The 19,133-nt window shown below is 43.9% G+C and overlaps 1 protein-coding gene across 1 annotated transcript in view; it reads left to right on the forward strand.

Moving 5' to 3' along the window:
• Karybeta3 (karyopherin beta 3) overlaps positions 1-19,133 on the forward strand; it is a 59,532-nt gene that overhangs the window by 2,319 nt on the left and 38,080 nt on the right. The window contains exons 2-6 of the mRNA XM_037412552.2: positions 6,586-6,859; positions 7,448-7,550; positions 7,913-8,009; positions 10,378-10,482; positions 12,272-12,397. Of these exons, the coding sequence (XP_037268449.2) occupies positions 6,586-6,859; positions 7,448-7,550; positions 7,913-8,009; positions 10,378-10,482; positions 12,272-12,397 (705 nt within the window). The remainder of the gene's footprint in view (positions 1-6,585; positions 6,860-7,447; positions 7,551-7,912; positions 8,010-10,377; positions 10,483-12,271; positions 12,398-19,133) is intronic.

Genomic DNA, 19,133 nt, shown 5'->3' on the forward strand with positions numbered 1-19,133 from the left:
ATCATATTGGATGCAACTCTGAAGTCCTGTATATTAGCCATAGTTATAAGAAGAAACAGATTTTGCCACAATGAATGAAAATGGTCATTGGAATTTCAGTTTTTGCACCTCTTGCATTTCCTTCTTTGTTATTTCATGCATTAACTCATCAGGATTTGGCATACGAAATGAGCTAAAGCAGTCACATGAGTGCCAGTTATTAAGCAATGTGCATGTAAGCTCTCTTTAAAAGCTGGCCAGCCAATTGAAGTGCTTTTCATCTGCTATTCATGTCTGATGCGAGGTGCTGTCATTTGATTGAGGCCACTTAGAATGTGCTTTCTATCTGAGGTTCTTGCATATGCTTTAAGGGTGGGGCAGTACTTATTGCGCAAAAAAGGTCATTGTGTTGGAACACAAGCTGGAAAGAAAAAAATTATGCTTGCAGGGCTACAGCTGATGGTATTAGGACCTCTACTTATTGTCACTTTACTATAGTGTAGTAGCTTTTTCATTCTTGCATAACATGGCAGTTTGGGTCTTGAAAGCATTATGCTGTTGGAAGTTCTTGCTTCAATTAAATTTTGAAGCACTTTCCAGTTTCATTGAAAGCTTCAACTGAAAGAAAAGTGCCTTGTATTAGGTTTAGTTTTTATGCAAGCACTCTATGCTCATCGGAAAAAGGGTCGGAAGGGCTTTCAATCTTGACGTGAATTCAGTATTCACCAAAGGTGTTTCAAGTTCTCTGCTTTTTTTTTTTGCTTGATAAACTCCTCAGTCATGGCACTTTCGTGCGTGTAAGGCCTTGCACTCGCTAAGTACTAGGACAGTGATCCTTTCAATGAAATTACAACTCTGTCAGGCTGAGCTGCTCTAGTGGCAGACACTATAGATAGGCTAGGGTGCTAAATTTGCTGATAATGTTACCAGTTTTGTGTTAAACTTTTGATGCTGTGATTATACATTTAAAGCACACTTAAAGGGGCCCTGCGACACAATTTGAGCATGTGTTTTTCATAGGTTCTTCTGGCGCTGGAATGCGCCGATATCATTGCGCAAGTGGCATTGCCAAAATCGAAGCTGTTATAATTTTAATTCACGTGACAAACTACCTTAGTTTCCGACTATGGCGACACACATAGGCTATTTTTGTTGTGGGAAGTGACGTCATGCCGTGTAACGCGATGACAAAGACCGAATATTCACTTTTGATTGGCTTGATTGACAAGTAGCGTGAAATATTCAAATGATGGTAGCTAGGCTGGTTAGCTAGGTAGCTATGCTAAAAACAGAAAACTTTTTATATTTTCTCAGGAAAAATTCATTGCTGTGTCTAAATGATGTACTTTCAGAACAAAGAACATGACACTTAGTCTGCGAACAAGGCTATGGTACGCCAGCAACTAAATGTGGAAATGCACGCTGCGTTTTTAGCAAGCTGAAAATGTGACATGCGGCGAACGCAGTGTTGCAGTAGAACGCTTCTTGCTTGCAAGCTAAGAAGCGACCCTGTCCAAAGCGTATGTATCTTACACAGTGTGACCGTGGGAGCGTCTCCCACCCGAAGCGCATGGTTCTTAATAAAGATGCTTACCACTCCGTCAAAAAGAGCGGTAGAGAGGTATTGTGCAAAGGCCACGATGAGGTAAAAATTTTTGTATGTCTTAATGAGACGTGCGCTGTGATTGGAACCTTTCTTTGACGTCAGCAGGCAAGTGAAATGTGAAAGCTAACATTTCTCCTCATCATCTGCTCGAGTCGTGAACTTTGAGGACTCGTAAATTTATTTTTCGTGCACTAATTTCCATCATACTTGTTGCATGTGTCTAGGCAATCATTCCTACTCGCGTTCCTGTGCTAAGTAAGGCTGTCGCAGAAATGTCGCTGGGTCCCTTTATAGGGACACTATTTGTGCATGTATTTTTCATCGGTTCTTCTGGTGCTGCGGAACGAGCTGTTATCGTTGCGCACACGACAACGCCGCCCCGCCGCGGTGGTCTAGTGGCTAAGGTTCTCGGCTGCTGACCCGCAGGTCGCAGGTTCGAATCCCGGCTGCAGCGGCTGCATTCCCGTGGAAGCGGAAATGTTGTAGGCCCGTGTGCTCAGATTTGGGTGCACATTTAAGAATCGCAGGTTGTCGAAATTTCCGGAGCCCTCCACTACGGCGTCTCTCATAATCATATGGTGATTTTGGGACGTTAAACCCCACATATCAATCAATCAATCGCGACAACGCTGAAATCGACGCTGTTATAATTTTAATTCACAGGACAGACTACCTTGATTTCAGACTACGGCGACACACATCGGCTATTTTTGTTATGGGAAGTGACGTCGTGTCATGCGACGTGACGAGAAACACCGTTCGTTTTTGATTGGCTTGACGTGAGAAATGGTGTGTATTATTCATATGGTGGTAGCTAGGCCATACGAGTGAATGCTAAAAATGGCAGAAACCTTTTTTATAGTTTCTCAGAAAGAAATTATTCCTATTCCTAAATGATCTATCTTAAGAATAACGAACACAACACTTAGCCTGGAAACGAGGCTACGGTGCGCCAGCACGCCTCCTCTAGAAAGATGCCTGTAACATCACACGCTTTCCCATGGGGACGAGAGGTTCCCCGTAGTTTAGTGCTTTCTCCGCAAGGAGCTCCTAAAGCCGACACTACTACTTCCACTGGATTCGGAAGTGACACCATCTTATAAACATAACCGTGTTGCCTCCGAGACGGCAGTAGACATTGCTTTAATCTCAGAGGCTTCAAGGTTTTAAGCAGTCGCCACAACGAGCGCTTGCAGCCGACACTGTTTGAGGGGGCGGAGGAGGAGAGAACAGAAGAGAACCGGGAAATGGCTCTTCGGCTCAAGTCGCAGGCATCTTCGTAGAGGAGGCGTTGGCCAGCAACTAAAACTGAAAAGGCATGCTGCATTTTCGGTGAGCTGAAAATGCGACAGGTGGTGGGCGCCGACGTTGTCGCAGAATGCGTTGTGCATGCAAGCCGAAAAGTGACCCCGCCCAAAGCGTATGTGTGTATCTTGCATAGTGTGACCGTGGGAGCATCTGCTTCTAGACGCACGTAGTTCGAAGTAACCATGCTACCGACACCGTCAGAAAGAGCCGTAACGAGGTGTTGGTGACATTTCTGGAATATGTTTATGAGGCGCGTGCTGTGATTGGAAACGGTCTTTGATGTCAGCAGACGAGCGAAATGCGAAAGAGCACGTTTCTCGTCGTCGTATGCTCGAGTTTTGAACTTTGAGGACTCGTAACTTCTTTCCATTCACCGATTTCCATCATTCTTGTTGAGAGACTGCCACTCAATCTTTCGTGTAAACTTTAATGGGTGTGTTGTGTTTGCAAGATTACTACCATACAGTTGGCTTTGCTGGTGGTAGTGAGTTGCTTGTCACTTCAGAGTGACTTGATGCACAAAGTACCTGCTGTATTTTAAAATAGACAAGGCTTATCATTCTAGCACCTGTTCAGTTCCTTGTGCTTGTCATTGTTTTGCTGGTAGCAAACAGATACATACTGAAGTTTTATTTAAAAAAAAAATTATGGCAGTCTTGCACTCCAAGCCTGAAGAAAGAGTGCAGCTGGATGGCCTTCCCTGTGTCTCATTATTTTTCCCAGTATTTCATCTTTCATTCTCTATCTTTCGCCTCCCCCCCCACCTCTCTGCTTGTTTCTCTGCGCTTATATCACAATCTTATATCTCTTTCTCTCTCTATTTCCCCGCTTTCTTTCTTCCTTTTTCAGGTGTTCATTTTCGTTCCTGCTGTACACGGTAGTGTTGCTTGCCCAATTCTTTTGGTGCTTACCCACTTGAGTTTTCTCGTGACACTGCACAAACTGCGGCGAGTTACAAAGGCATCGCTTTTAAAAGGAGAACACGTTGAACTTGATATAAAACTGCCGTATTAAATATTTAGGGCTTAATTATCCGTAACTGTGTGAGGAAAGCAGCATGAATATTAAATCACCGGCTTTCTTCAGTTTTTCCTCACTTTTTTTTTTTTGACCAACACAGTGGCTGAATGACGTTGCAAAGCAGAGTTAGTGAGGCATGTTTATCATGTGCGAGCTCCAGTAAACTTCTCAAATCCATGTGTCATCAGAAGCTTCAGATGTGCCTGACTGTCGAGATGTCAAAGGCCAGAACGGAGGATGGCAGCTGCCTTCGCCACTGGTACTTTCTCAGGTAGAAAGTGGGATCAGTTTATACTAGTAGCCACCACCCTTACCCATGTTTTGTTTCTTTAGCATAACAGGATAATACAATACTTGGGATGTTAAACCCCACATATTAATCGAATTATTCAGGATGATAAAATATTACCTAAATATTCTTGTGTGGCTAATCAATGTACTATTAACAGCAAAAGCTTGCGGGACCGTCAAATGTTCGATAAAGCTAAATTCCCGCTTTGTCTGGGAATGTAATTTTGAAATAAATGTTCCATACTGCGCTTTGCATCCCATCCTATAGTCACCAGCTTGATTACAAGCTTTAAGCACCGATATAGCAGAAATTCGTATTTCGTTGTGAATCCAACATCTCACAATCTTTTGCTGTTGGTAGTACACTTTCAAGCACAAAACAGACATTATTTGTGGATGTGTTAAACATCAAGAGTCATTGTGAATGGCATCAGCACTACCTTTTTTCTCTGCTACATATTCTGTCCATTTCATGTTACTTGCATTGTCCTCAGGTGACAGCACCAAACATCATGCCAGAAAGGCGCTTGTTTAGTAGTCCATAGTTGCAGCAGCAAAGTTGATGGAAGTGTTCTAGAAGTTGTGCATCTTGTCATGGTCTGCAGTTTTCTGTTAACTGCTTGTCGGCTCCATCTAAAGGTACATCATTATTAATTAACAAAGCTTGTACTTATAAGGAGTGTTCACATGTCAATAGATGCCCTTGCATTGGGTGCGTTTTTTTCGAGTGTCGAAACTCCCAAGTTAGATATGAAAATGTGAATCAAGGTAAAGTGACTTTCTAAGTGCACTGCTCCCTACCTTACTTAAAGAGTAGGGACTTAGTTTGTGCCTGTGCTTCACGGCCTGTAGGATCTTCCTTCATGCAGTCTTTGCCCTTTGGCCTTGATGCTAGCCCCGATGGAGGCGGAAATGTTGTAGGCCCGTGTGCTCAGATTTGGGCGCACGTTAAAGAACCTCAGGTGGTCGTAATTTCCGGAGCTGTCCACTATGGCGTCTCTCATAATCATATGGTGGTTTTGGGACGTTAAACCCCACAAATCAATCAATCTTGATGCTAGCTGATCTTGAATATAGGCAGCGTTAACTTTTCAACGTGAATTCACCATCGAAATTTGCCGCAGCATTTCCTTTGGGCGCAAGTGCAATGGCTGATGATGGTGAAGGAATGCAGGGATGTATGATAGTAGTAGTAGTAGTAGTATTTTTATTTACAGTAAGCCAGATACAGAGCTCACTGCAGGGGCAAAGGGCTAAAGGCGAACAGCCTGACAAAGGCCCTTGTCCCTCCGCAGTCCGTGACAGTGCAAGCTTAAACAATATATATATTCAATACATTAGTTTCAAGCAACCTGAAATTGTAAACACAAAATTCAAACATAAATAGCATAAGAAGTTTACATAACACATTTAAAAAAGTGACTTTCTAAGTGCACTGCTCCCTACCTTACTTAAAGAGTAGGGACTTAGTTTGTGCCTGGGCTTCATGGCCTGTAGGATCTTCCTTCATGCAGTCTTTGCCCTTTGGCCTTGATGCTAGCTCCGATGGAGGCGGAAATGTTGTAGGCCCGTGTGCTCAGATTTGGGCGCACGTTAAAGAACCCCAGGTGGTCGTAATTTCCGGAGCTGTCCACTACGGCGTCTCTCATAATCATATGGTGGTTTTGGGACGTTAAACCCCACAAATCAATCAATCTTGATGCTAGCTGATCTTGAATATAGAATATAGATAGCTAATTAGCCACTGTTATCAAAAGGGCGTGGTTCACAAATGTGCCATTCACAATCTATATTCGAATATACCTAGGTGATGAACGACGCTGTGTAAACTAATATTTGAAACCACCTGCTTCCTCTTTTTGAAAGACGTACGAAAGCGAATATAGGCAGAAATACCTAATGATATTGCTTCTGAACTACGCACATTTTGTAACGGTGCTCACGTTGGTTTCATGTTCACTGAATGCCCACCGGCTCAGTGTATTTCTCATTTCATGGGTCCTCAGGGAGAGATTATATTTGCACAAAGTGAAGGTGAAGTTGATAAGGACAATGGGGAATGCTTAGAGAAGTTCGACATTTCACGGTGTGGGCATTTCAGAACGAGAAGCATCTCAAGTGATTGATCCTTCGCCAGTCTCTCTATGCCTTGCTTCCTCCTTGCCCATCTTCGGTATTCAGGGGAGGGAGTTGGGGAATGTTAAACACTCTACAGGGAGCTTGGTGGGCATTCATCCCGTAAACTGAATTACAATATCTGTTTAGTGTGATAGAGGGTACTGGTTTCTAGTTCATATTACAGTGCACTTTGCCAAACATTGTGAGCCATGACCATTGTGAAGCCACGTGGCAGTACGATAAGCATGGTCTTTCTTATGCAGACGGCCTACGATGCGGTTCCTGCGAGCAACCGTGTGCTGTTCCTGCTCGGGGCCATGGGCCCCTCTGCGGGACCAGAGGAGATGCGGGTGCTGGCGGCTGTGCTGCTGCGGCGCCTGCTGTCAACAGAGTTCGACTCTAGCTTCCCCAAGCTGCCGGCCGCTAACCAGCAGCAGATCAAGGAGCAGTTGCTGCAAAGCATTGAAACTGAAGCAAGCAACACCATGCGCAAGCGACTATGTGAATGTGCAGCTGAACTTGCTCGCAAGCTAATTGGTATGTTCTTGCAGGCCACCCCTGCTCGGGATTTCAATTTGTGCATGCTGCAACATGGCAATTGTAAAAGTGTGTTCTTATTTATGGTGGTCAGGGTGTGGTCAGCCTTGGCCGACTTAGTATGTATTTGTTTAATATTTAATTAACCCTTTTTATTTGATGCCCACTATATCTATCGATCTAGGAGTGTACACATTTTGTTTAATTTATTTACTATGAAACCCTGCAACGTTTTATAGGCATTATTCCTTCACGAAGTCTCTGGCCTTGATGCTAACTGAACTTGAACCTTGGCAGGATTAACTATTATAGCATAGTTGTAAGCGTTCAGAATTTCATACGTGATTCTATGAGCCCAGTATGAGAATAACATTCTAACACAGAAACAAATTTAGAATGAAAATGTGTAACTTCACATAAAACAGTAATGTTGTTACATTCACATATGTATACATGGCAGATAGCCGTGTCACTAATGAAAACTGTTTAATAAGCTGTGGAAGTTGTTAGGTATTGAGAAAGAGCATTATTTTTTCTATTATGTCAATTTTCGAGTCTGCCTGTTTTTTTCATGCTTTATTTGTGCAGACGACGATGCCAACAACCACTGGCCGGAGTTTCTGAGATTTTTGTTCCAGTGTGCCAGCTCCACCAACCCCTTGCTCAGAGAATCTGCACTGCAAATATTCACGTAAGCAGTCATACTCACCGTTACTGATCGAGATGTGAATTTCAGTTGCAGCTGCATTTTTCATGCTTCTGCCATTGGGTTAGTCAAACAAAATCAAGGGCAGCACTTCATTTTTGTTTCGAGTTCCTGCACATGTGTGTGAGCAACCATTCTTGGGCACTGTGCAGAGTGGTCCTCAAACTTGAAAGGTATACTAAATGGCATGGACGAATTGCACACCACATAGGTAGAAAAACACATGTGCTTACTGTGTTTTTCTTACTAGGCCGTGCATAACTTGTGCATGCTACATTTCACCTTTCAAGTATGAATGAACTTGTTTAGCAACATGCTTTATTAATGGTGATATTCAACCTTTGCAGGTCTGTTCCTGGAATTTTTGGAAACCAGCAGAGCCGCTACATGGAAATGATTCGGCAGATGCTGGTGCAAAGCTTAGCTGATGCAAGCAATGCCAATGTAAGTTAGTCTCTGATCGAAGCACTGTGCCTTGCAGGATATGTCTTGTTAATATGTTACCTGCTGCTTATTTGACACATTGCACACACTCACACAAGAGAAGTCAATTTGCTAAGCTTATTTTGTTAGAAAGTGTTTGGATCATTGTAACTCGTGATTTGTAATAGCCATCCTGTTACTTGATTAATCTCTGGCTCTGTTTCTGTGAGCGGTCTATGCAGTGCACCAGGAGCATTCAAAGAATTTTCATTTGTGTGAAAGCATAAGGTAGGCAACAATCTGAATTTGATAGGAACTTCATGTATTGTGGATGTTGTCATGCAGTGTTATGCACTGGGGTTGAAGGTAGGAAAGCCTATGATTCGAAACATTCCATGCTTGCAGCAGGTGTTTGTAAATGCCCACGAAAATATTTTAAAGATGCTAGTCTTTCTTGGTGATCTAGACGAAAAAATTTTGGCCTTCCTGTCTATCTGTACATTTGTCTGTTTATCCGCTCTTAACGATACCTCAAACGGCCGACCCCATCCGCAGCGCCCACCAATATTGCTCAAGATTTAGCATTCATACTTGTGCGATTGTCAAATAAAAAGCAATTGTTGCGCATATCTGAGGTACTACAACAACACATCAATGTTTTGTATGTGTGCCTTTATATTAGAGAAGGCACACACAAGTAATGCTAAGGAACGTAGCGTTAAACACGATGCGCTGGCAGTGCGATGCGATGCTCAAAAAGACAAGTGCTGAGGTGGTGCTTTGCTAAAACGAGATGGTGGTGGCACCTGTCCATCGCTTTGCGTTTTACACCTTATCGCCTCCGAGAATGGCACGCATCTTTCTCCGCAGGCGCGCATGCCTTCATTCGTTTTAGAAGATAAATGCCAGATGGTGCTCGTGTATAACGTGCCTCGATGCGCTCTTTTGCCTTCGCTGCACGCTCGAGGCACTCTAACGCAGCGCCTCCAGAATACCATTCACCGATTTTCTTGCGCAGAACATCAAATAAATGTTTTGTTCACTTTCTCTGGATGCAAGATTGTCTTTCGACGACATAACATGCAGATTCGGGGCCAATTTTTTTTAGAGTAATAATTTGCAAAATCTGATACTAATGTATAAATAAAGAACAGTGGTGAGATAGCAGAACGATTGGGGAGGCTTTTCATGTTTTGTAGCAGAGCACTGTCGAGAGCTGCGTGATCTGTTCATATTTTAAACAGACACTCGCTTTAGGAAATTTCGTCCTCAATTTGTACTTCTCTACAGATTCAGTAGCATGATTGGAAAATTCGCTTCCTTCTTGTTTTCACGTCAAACTGCATATATTTAAAACAAAAGCTGCTTTTTAAAAATTTTTAGTGCACAGTCGAACCCCGCTACAATGAAACTGAAGGGGTGCAGAAAAAAATTTCGTTGTAGTGAAATCGAAAAAAATATAGCCGATCTGAACTAGCAAAACAAAGGAACCTTTATTCTCAAAATTCAAAAAGGGTTCGCTTCTTTTTATACTATACCAGCTGCATCACGACACGATTCTCACCCATGCATAGCCAGGCCAAGGTGAAAAGCACTCTGAAACAATGACAACAATCGTTTTCGTGAACGAACCTAACAGTTGCATTAACACGTTAACACCAGCAGCTGTCCGCCGTCAAAACGCCAAGATGGCAGCAGGGTATTGTGGAGCGATGACTTTTGCCTTATTTTGTGCCATTCTTATCATCCATCACTCGCGGCAAGCTGATTTTATCGATAAGGCGGACGAACAGCCACTCTGATTAGTTACCACACTGGCCAAACAAGAACAGAATGATCATTGGAATTAAAAAACGCATCGTTCTGCAGATGCACCCAGCAGCTGCGCGAAGAAAACAATGAACTAAGCAACTGAGCTTCAGTTTCGGACCGTCTGCGGATATACAGTAAATCCAATCGTTGTGACTGCCCTGCTTTTGCCAGTGACAAAAGCAGGACAGTTTTATTGCCATCACTATTGAGCAATGGTGGCGCCCATACTTGCTGAACAGCAGTTGTTCTTGGTGGTGCCAACGTGTGTTTTAGACTTTGTCGACCTATTTTCAGGTTCTGAAAATGCATCAAAATGTAAAAGATTGGCTTTACTGTATAGCAATAAATATCTGAGCCTGGAATTGTATCGTGAAATTTGGTTGAAGCAGGATGGCAGGAGAAAAAGTGTTCGTTGTGGCAACAATATTTATGTATCGAATTCTATGGACTGCTGATGGGGAACCGTGAATTTTTCGTTGAAGCGGGAATTTCGTTGAAGCTGCGTTCGTTGTACCGAGGTTCGACTGTGTTACAGTTTGTGAAGGCTCTGCTTAGTAGCGAAACCTATTGTGTGCAGGTACGATTTGCTGCTGTGAAGGCCATCATCGCTTTCATTCTTGTGCACGAAAAGGAATTGGCCATTCAGAGGTTGTTTGTGGATTCCTTGCCTGCAATGCTTCAGGTGAGCTGGCTACAAAAAGGCTGTGCTTGCGCGATCACAAATTATTGTGAGAGGAGTCTTGTACGTGCAACATTTCCTATGTTTAGGTTCCTCTCAAATACTTTGCTAAGTTTAAGCAAATCCTTGTTGTACTGCATGCCAGAATGTTTTGTATGCAAAAGGATACAAATTCTGTAGCTGAGGTTCTTCTGCAAGTCTGGCATTACTCTTACACTGTGTTGCTGTGGCTTGTATAAAATTTCAAGAGCTTTCGTTAGGGCTATAAGTTGAAAAAAAAAAAAAAAGCGAAAAAATTTGACGTTTACTGTAAAGTGGGCATTGTTGATGTTAGCAAAACAATGCATGTGCGCTGGCAATTTCAGCAGCCACAGGAGGTGGGAGAGTTTGCATCATGTTCTCGAGCATCACTTTTGTGAATAATGCAAATTTTGCATGGCTAGTGCAAGAAGTTCGTATTGTAGCTTAAACTTTAATTATCTAATGTTGGATGTGTAGCGCGAAACTTGCACGACAAATGCACTGTGGCAGCTTTTTACGGCTTGGTGCCTGTATTGGCTCAGTCCGAGTGTTAGCCGTAGTTGGTGATTACTGGAGGTATTTTTAGTTTTAAAGGGGTTGATGATAAATAAAAACTAAAAATTTGCTATACAAATTTGTTTCCTTTGCCAAGCTAGCTTACGATTGGTTTGAATTATTGCATGACCTGTTGAACCTTGTTAAAAATAACATTATGCAGCCATTGTCAGTGCTGCAGAGCTGAGCAGACTGCATAGTGAAATTAGATAAGTCGACCCTTAAGCAGTGCACTTAAAGGGACTCTAAAGTCAAATAACAATTTATATCAGAGTGAAAGCTTAATGTATGACAACATTATCAACAACAGTGCACCACTTCCCGAGAAATTAAGGTAAATGCACAAGAACACATGTGCCGCAGTACGAAATTCTCAAAACGATCCTGATGACCTCAGACGGACCACCTACAATTAATCACTAGTGGTTGATCTAGCTGCCTTAAATAAGAAACCGTTCGTGCATCAAGAGACGCAATACAATGGTGCTTGTTTGTTTCTGTTTGGTTCACGGAAAAAAGAACCGCCGGGCGTTACTATGGGAAATGGCACGACTGGGTCAAAAATTCAATTTTCGCGTAGTTACACTGGACAGGTAGTGCCATCTATCGAGTCGCAGTTGAAACCAAAAACATCTGCAATCTCGGAGCCAATGGCAGGAAATTGATCGATGGCTGTTGTTGCTGCTGTGGCTCCCGCTGCTTTCGGTGTGCTGCTACTAGCACAGTAAAGCTCAGCAACGTTGTGCACGGCAACAGTGACATCAGTCGATCTGGTCGGTCTGCTTTTTGAGGTGGGTAGTTTGAAGTGTGCTAACCCGATGCGGACTACTAAAATGTGATTTTATTTCAAAATAGGCCTTTCCTTTGCACAAAAGTAACACTATGAGGTTTCTGGACCGCTATTTTTACAACCAACGTGGACCTAATAGTTGCCTTTAGTGTCCCTTTAAGATACAGTAGGGCTTTCAAAAGGCATCTGTAGGCTTGTGCCGATGCCAGAGCAGGCTCTGTGGTTTACCATTGTCTTGAGCAAGCATGCAATGCTAAATATCCCAGCCACTGCTTCTTGACTTATTCCAATATCTCTTGTAAAACAATCTTGAGGTTTCATATTTTCTGTATACAATTCTGCGACTCCCACTTACGAGTGGCAATTAGTGCAAGCCATTTGTTAGCACTTGTAACAGTTAGTGGTTTTCTGTAATAACTCTTGAAGGTGGTGTCTGAGAGTATAGAAGGCTTGGAAGACGACAGCGTGCTCAAGTGCTTTGTTGACTTGGCTGAAGTGTGTCCACGCTTTTTCCGGCCCCATTTGGACACCCTCATGCAAGTGTTCCTCAGGGTAAGCCGCTCTCATCAGCTCATCCTAATTGCAACAATGCTAGCATGACGATAACGACTTGAGTGCCATGCTCGCACAAATGTACAGTGTCAAGGCACAACACATTTGAACTACGTATCAATAAAAAATGGGGGAGTTACTTAGCATTCGTTAGGTAATAGGCAAGCTATTTGTATGCAGTACACACCTTTGGAATCAACATTGTACCATGCTTGAAATAATGAATTTCTTTGTATATTTTGCTGTAAAACATTGCCTTATGAGTTCATCTTTTCTCAGTGACTCATTATAGGCTATGCCATCTTGTTATTCATAATAGTGTTGTAATGTTTTACTTAAGGGGGGACGCGCCCTTTGAAAACCGAAAAATCGCGAAAAAGTCGATTTTTTGAAAACCACATACTCGGGCAGTATGACTCATAAACTGCCTCTACTGTAAATATCAATGTCTAATTCATCGCGAAAGTACGTCAAATAAATTTTATAACATGCCGCGGCAGCCAGCAAGCGGCGAGCGAGCGCCAAAAATACCCCAACTTCGCGCGCTCGCCATTTCCCAACCGCTCGGCCGATTGCCGCCATCTTGATGTTGTTTGGCTCGTGAATTCTTGCGCTTTTTTTTTTTTTCGCCACCCGCGGCAGTGGCGGTGGCGCTCCGAGGTGGGAGTCGCTCACGATTGGGGGGCTCGCGGAAGCTTTCGAATGTCCCGCTGCCTGGATGCGAAGCCGCGATTGGACAAAGCGCGCGCCTCTCGAGGGAATGGGGGAACGCGCGGCTCCTATTGGCTGCTGCGCGCGATGACGTAGCTGCTTCTCCGGCATGCGCCGGCTCGTCGTCTGCACCGGCGCTTGCAATGCCGGCGTTCTTTGTGTGCCCCGTTTGCCATCATTCCGATCGGTCGTCACACGTGCTCCTCTATCTTTCACCGTCTTCACGAGACGATCTTCTACCGTCTTCACGAGACGATCACTACCGTCCTCACGAGACGATCTTCCGCCGTGTTCACGGGACGCGGATTGTTGCGCTGACGGTCACGATGGGCATTTCGAAGTTTAAGACTCGGCACGCGTTCGGTTCAAGAAAGCGTCAGCTGAAGCTCGTACGCATGGCGAAGCTCACCTGCACGCCCACGCGCAGCGACAGTTGCACCGATGCTTCCGCTTCATCTTTTCAAGACGATTGCGTCGACGCTTCTAGCGACGAGACTTCTACACCATCGGCACAAGGATCCGTCGTGACGAGTGAGGCTGGTGTTTCGTGCTCAAGTGCGCCTGGTGTGTCGCGCTCGCCAACCGCATTGATTCCGGCCCCGAACAGTGAGACCGCGTCGTCGACTGTGCACTTCCAAACACGTTTTCGGACGTGCGAGGAGTTGGCGACGGCGGAGAGAGAACGTGCTGCTGTGCAACGAAAGCTTGGCGCTATGCCAGCGACCGAGAGGAAGTTTCAAGCGATGATGCCTGAACCCGAAGCTGCCACCGCTACGACCGAAGGCGAGAGATATTTCCTCGTGCAAGGGGATGCCCTTAGCGACATGCTGTCCAAGACCCCGTGCCCGCGCTGCCTCGCGACCGGGATGAAAGTTCAAGGAGGCACCCAGCTTGGACTTGCCACGAAGCTTGAGCTGGTATGTTCACATTGTGGAATAGTTTCAAGTTCGTGGAGCTCTGCTCGTCAGAACGAATCAAGGGCTCAGAAACGGATGAATGAGAAGCAGGAAAAGCGGCAAAGAAAAAGAGAGCCTAAGGACACATCTAGCTACTCTGCAGGGTCATTTTAGACCATAATAAATGTTTGAAACTTTCGAAGTCAATTTTCTCAGAATGACTTTTTTGGCCAGTGAGGCTGCTTAGTCAGGTGATCTCTCTGGAACTGCTGGTCTGATTTCTATCAGGTTTTTTTTATTATGCACCTTAATAAATTGCCCAGGGCAAGGCAAGCCCGCTTTTTCAATTTATTGTGTCTGTAATTTGTAATAATTAACTAAAACTTCATTGATGAGAGCCAAATTGTGAACACTAAATTCAGTGCTCTGCTAACATTTTTTGGCAAGGAAATTTAAAAAAAGGGCTCTGTCTTGCCCTAAAGCACCTATCCAGGAATCATCATAGTGAATTTCACAGTGCTAGCACATTTTTCAAATTCTCCAAACCCTGACTAAGGGACCCATGTGGACTACCCTGATAAATGGCTGTAACTTGGGAACCAGTGAACATAACTGCATGAAACTTTGTGGTTATTCAAATGGCTTTGCTATTAGTGTACCCTGAAAATTTCATTAAGATATCTCAACAAACAAAAAAGTTGCCCTTCGAAGGTAGCCTCCCCCCTTAATATACAAGAGTAGTGATTGTTACAAATTTAAGTAAACTTTCCTTAGTAATAAATATGCCTTGTTATTTCCTGTGGCATTCAATGCTGTCATTTTTATAGAATTCCAAAGGTCATCTCCATAGTTGTGATACCATACATAGTGGAACCCCGATTATACGACTTTCAAGTATTAAATGTGGCTTGTTATTTCCTTTGTCATTCAAAGCTGTCATTTTTTTTTTAAAAACTCCAAAGATTATCTCTATCGTTGTGTTAACATATACAGTCCAATTAATGACTTTCAGGAGACCATGCAAAATCGTTTAATCGAAAAACTAAGGTTATAGACAGTGACACTCGGCTTTGCTCGAAAAATGGGTACAGACTGCCTCAGTAAGCCCACGGCACCACCTTGTGTCTTTGCAAGAAAGGTAGATTAAATAATTCTTGCCAGTGGCAGTTGATGACTGAGTTACTTAGTTGAAGGAGGTGCGAGAGAATCTTTATTCGCAACCTTAGAAAATAATCCAATCCAACACGCATCTTTCTACCAATAAACAAAGTCAGAAAATTGCCTGCACGTGAAAATGAAACTAAAATTGTGTTGCCAACAGTCTCCCTTGAAAAGAGTCAGACAGTGTCATCGCTATCACATTATAGCGACAGATGAGTTTGTGCAGAATGCGTTTGTGCGCAACTTAGCTGTGTGCATTGTAATTTGCTGCCTTGTTAAAGGGGGGACATAGCAATGGGAATTGTGAATTTGGTAAAAATGTATAGTTTTTCAATTAATCTTTTTCTGTAATACTGAGATCATGTTTTACATCATAGTGGGATTTTAGACCAAGATAAGTACAGTAGAACCCCGCTGATGCGTTTTTCACGGGATCGTATAAAAAAACGTAGGAGCCGGGAAACGCAAGAGCCGAGAAACGTGAAAAATTGAGAAATAAGAGTAGTGGTGAACTGCACATAGTTTTATTTTAATTCTTTCGCTTGAAAAAATCATGCAGCATTGTCTGGTGCATCTTCTCACGCCCGACAAGCACAAGGTGTTTTTCAAGCACCTGTAGTGCCATGTGGCTCTCGCCATCGTCACTGGTGCGCACATATCTTCGCAATAAATCCAGTGCCGCTATGGCCGATGAGGACGTTGGCTCCGGTATCCGCTCCACCTCCTCCTCAACTTCCTCGTCACTGGTGCACGGATCGACGCACTCAGCCACGATGTCGTTGACGGATAACATCGTGGAGGTGACAACGGCGTCGTCAACAGAAGCGTAGTTGCTGTACGCGATTCCACTGGCACCAACAGTCTTCATGCCAGTCAAGCTGCACGTGCTCCGAACTCCGGGCTTGCTTGCACTTGACGTCGAAGGTTCGGGCATTTTCTTCAATGTCGATCCATTTTGCAACGATGGAGTTCAAGGTGGAAGGCGTCAGACCTAACTCCTTAGCTATGAACACCTTCTTCCGTATCGGGTTCTCTTTCACAACGCAGAGAATGTTCAACTTCTCTTGCAGCGAAAGTGATTTCCGCTTTCTTGATGTCATCCTGTTTGAAGACTATTTAGAGCGTTGGTAGTGTAAAGGCACTATGCAGCACACTTGTATAACCTGTGCAACGACCGACACGAAACAAAGGCAATGCGAGAAGACTGCAGCAAGCACGGGTAGCACGGGCACACATGGGCGATGGTGATGGCGATCGGGCTATACCCTTTGAATCGGGCCGCCTGCGCGACCCGGCGGCGATAAGTGGGATGCCAGCGTGACATCCCAAGAAAACAAAAACAGGTCTTGGAGACCTTACTTTTACATATGCCAAAACCAATTTTAGGTCCCCAACGCGTCATAGACACTATCTTTCTTAGAGTGTAAATACGGATCTCAAAGGTCATGCTTTTGCTGGCATGAACCGAAAATACGTCATAGGTGTTGCCCCCGGCACTTTGGGCGGCCAATTTCATCGTCGAGCCGCAAAGCCAAGCTACATGAAAGACAATATGGCCGCTCGGGCCGGCGCGTCGTGGCACTTCGCAACGTATGATGCGGGAACGGTCCCACAGTTGCGACGCAGCAGCGGGGTTCCCAATGCATTGGATGCTATGGGAGCTGTGCCGGGACCGGCCGAAAACGACGTAACAGCTAGGAAAACACAACACACGGGAACACAACAGCGCGGTTCTACTGTATAGTAGAAGTTAAGAAACAAGCATTTTACTGGTGGACTGTCGTCAAAAGCTATGTGAAAATTGGGCATAGCAAAATGCAAATTTACAGCTTTCCCTTGGCACAGGGCCATCATATTGGCATAATTATAAAGAGGACATATTGGAACTCGAGATGGCCACAAAGTTGCATTTCTTCTATAAAAAATAAAGCCAGCTTCCTTCCAAGTTGCGTTTTATCAAGTTCAAGCTCCTATTTCTTTGAGCTCCATTTTCTCAGCTTTCTTTTTTTTGAGCAGCTGCTGTCAGTCATCCCTGTGCCATATTCCAACAAATTAAGCTTTAGCCATTCCGTTTCCTGCAGTTAGATTCTGGGACATTAAGAGGTTTTGAGCAAACTACGGAAGCACGTTACGGAAAGGCGACAACACAGAACGGGCTGACGAATGCGCATACAGAAAGGAACCGTGTCGTATTTCATAATATGTTTCCGTAGCTTGCTAAAAACCTCTATCGGTGAGTGCCGTAAAGCTGCCCATATTTGTGTGCACATCATACAGACTTTTGTAATTGGCTTTTGTAAAAGTTGTTGGTAAGACAATATGTCCAAGACATTTCGGGAAGAAAAATTTTGTGTGCTTACTTAAATATTTAAAGTAAACCAATAGCATTACGGCACAAAATACCACAATACTAACGCACTTGAAATGGTTCAGCGCAAAGCTGTTAGATTTATTTTTTCTAAATTCCGTTCCACCGATTCGCCAACAGCGCTCATGCAAAATCATGGAATACAAACATTGAAATTAAGACGTAAAATACTCAGGCTCAAATTTCTTTTTCTTCTGAAGAATAACAAACTCTCTTTTCATCCTGGACCATATCTATGCCCGTTATCAACTAGACTAACCAGACATCATCATCCTCAATCTTTAACTCCATATCATACAAGAACTAACACCTTCAAATTTTCTTTTTTTCCTCGCACTATTAATGAATGGAACTCACTGCCATTATCATTGATTGATTCAGTTGAGTCGATTGACCTGATCGATTTCTCATAACCTAACATTGAAATTGAAATGTAAGTGTTTATTTTGTTTGTTTTTCGCCTTTTGAAATGCTGTGTTTTTGTTTTGCAATTTACCCCTCCTGCCTGGGCCCATGTGGGCCTGCAGTATGTTGTAAATAAATAAATAAATAAATAAATAAATAAATAAATAAATAAATAAAAATAGACCGTTGTGAATATACCGTACTCACTCGCGTAATCCTCGCACTCTCATAATTCTCTCACCCCCACATCGCCCAAGAAAAAATAAGATTTTTTTTCCCCTCGAGTAATTATCGCACCCCCCATAACTGCCGCAATAATGTCGTCTGCTCATTCCAGTCATTGATGATGATACCGCGTGCCATCTGGTGCCATGTCTTAAGCATCAAGCGTACTAGTGCACGGAGATAAAATCCATCGAAGCCAAGCCGAAGTGGCCAGTGCGCGTTGTGGCATTTTGTGTGTTGTGTCTACGGAGGAAGGAAAGGTAGGAGAGGCCCTGACGTCACTCGTTGTGAAGCCGCAATGAAGCCGGAAGTCGGCCATATTGACTGGGCAAATTCTCCTCTCTTGTTTACATATGAATGGAAAGCAGAAGGCGCGACTCCGTCTCTGTCTCAAAAAGCACGTGGCCTTCGCGCCGCGTGCGCCGGTGCTATCCGAAACCAACGGAACGGATTTCAACATGTTGTCTTGCCGCAATACGGCTGACGAAATCTCTGCGTATGGGTGTTGTAGTCTTGCACTGTCGGTGTTTACGATAAACACGGCAAGTTGCACGGTAAGCTTTTTTTTTATTTGATGTCTTCTTTGTGAAAATAAAGATAATATTTCGGACATTGCCGCGCGACGAACCACGCACCGAAGTTTGTTGTACGGCTTCTTTCAGATCACTCTTTCACCCTTTTGTGCTTCTTTTTAGGCTTTATGGAATTTTCGGTCAGGCTGTAGGCTAGACACAGTTTTGACGGACACTGCAAATTCGAAGTAAGTATACGCGCGCTCGTTTTGGGGTTTCTAGTTCAGACACCTGGTTACAACCACCACCGGAGGAAAATCGCGTCGCTAACAATGCGGCACAAAGAATGGATGCCGTCGAACACCTGCAGTACGTCACGGTTAGGTGCGAGGCTTATGATAACATGCACACCGCCGCTGGACCGCCTGAACGGTGCCGCACTGCACTACATCAACAAT

This window comes from Rhipicephalus microplus, chromosome 1 (assembly GCF_043290135.1).
Source record: "Rhipicephalus microplus isolate Deutch F79 chromosome 1, USDA_Rmic, whole genome shotgun sequence".
Taxonomy (NCBI): Eukaryota; Metazoa; Arthropoda; class Arachnida; order Ixodida; family Ixodidae; genus Rhipicephalus; species Rhipicephalus microplus.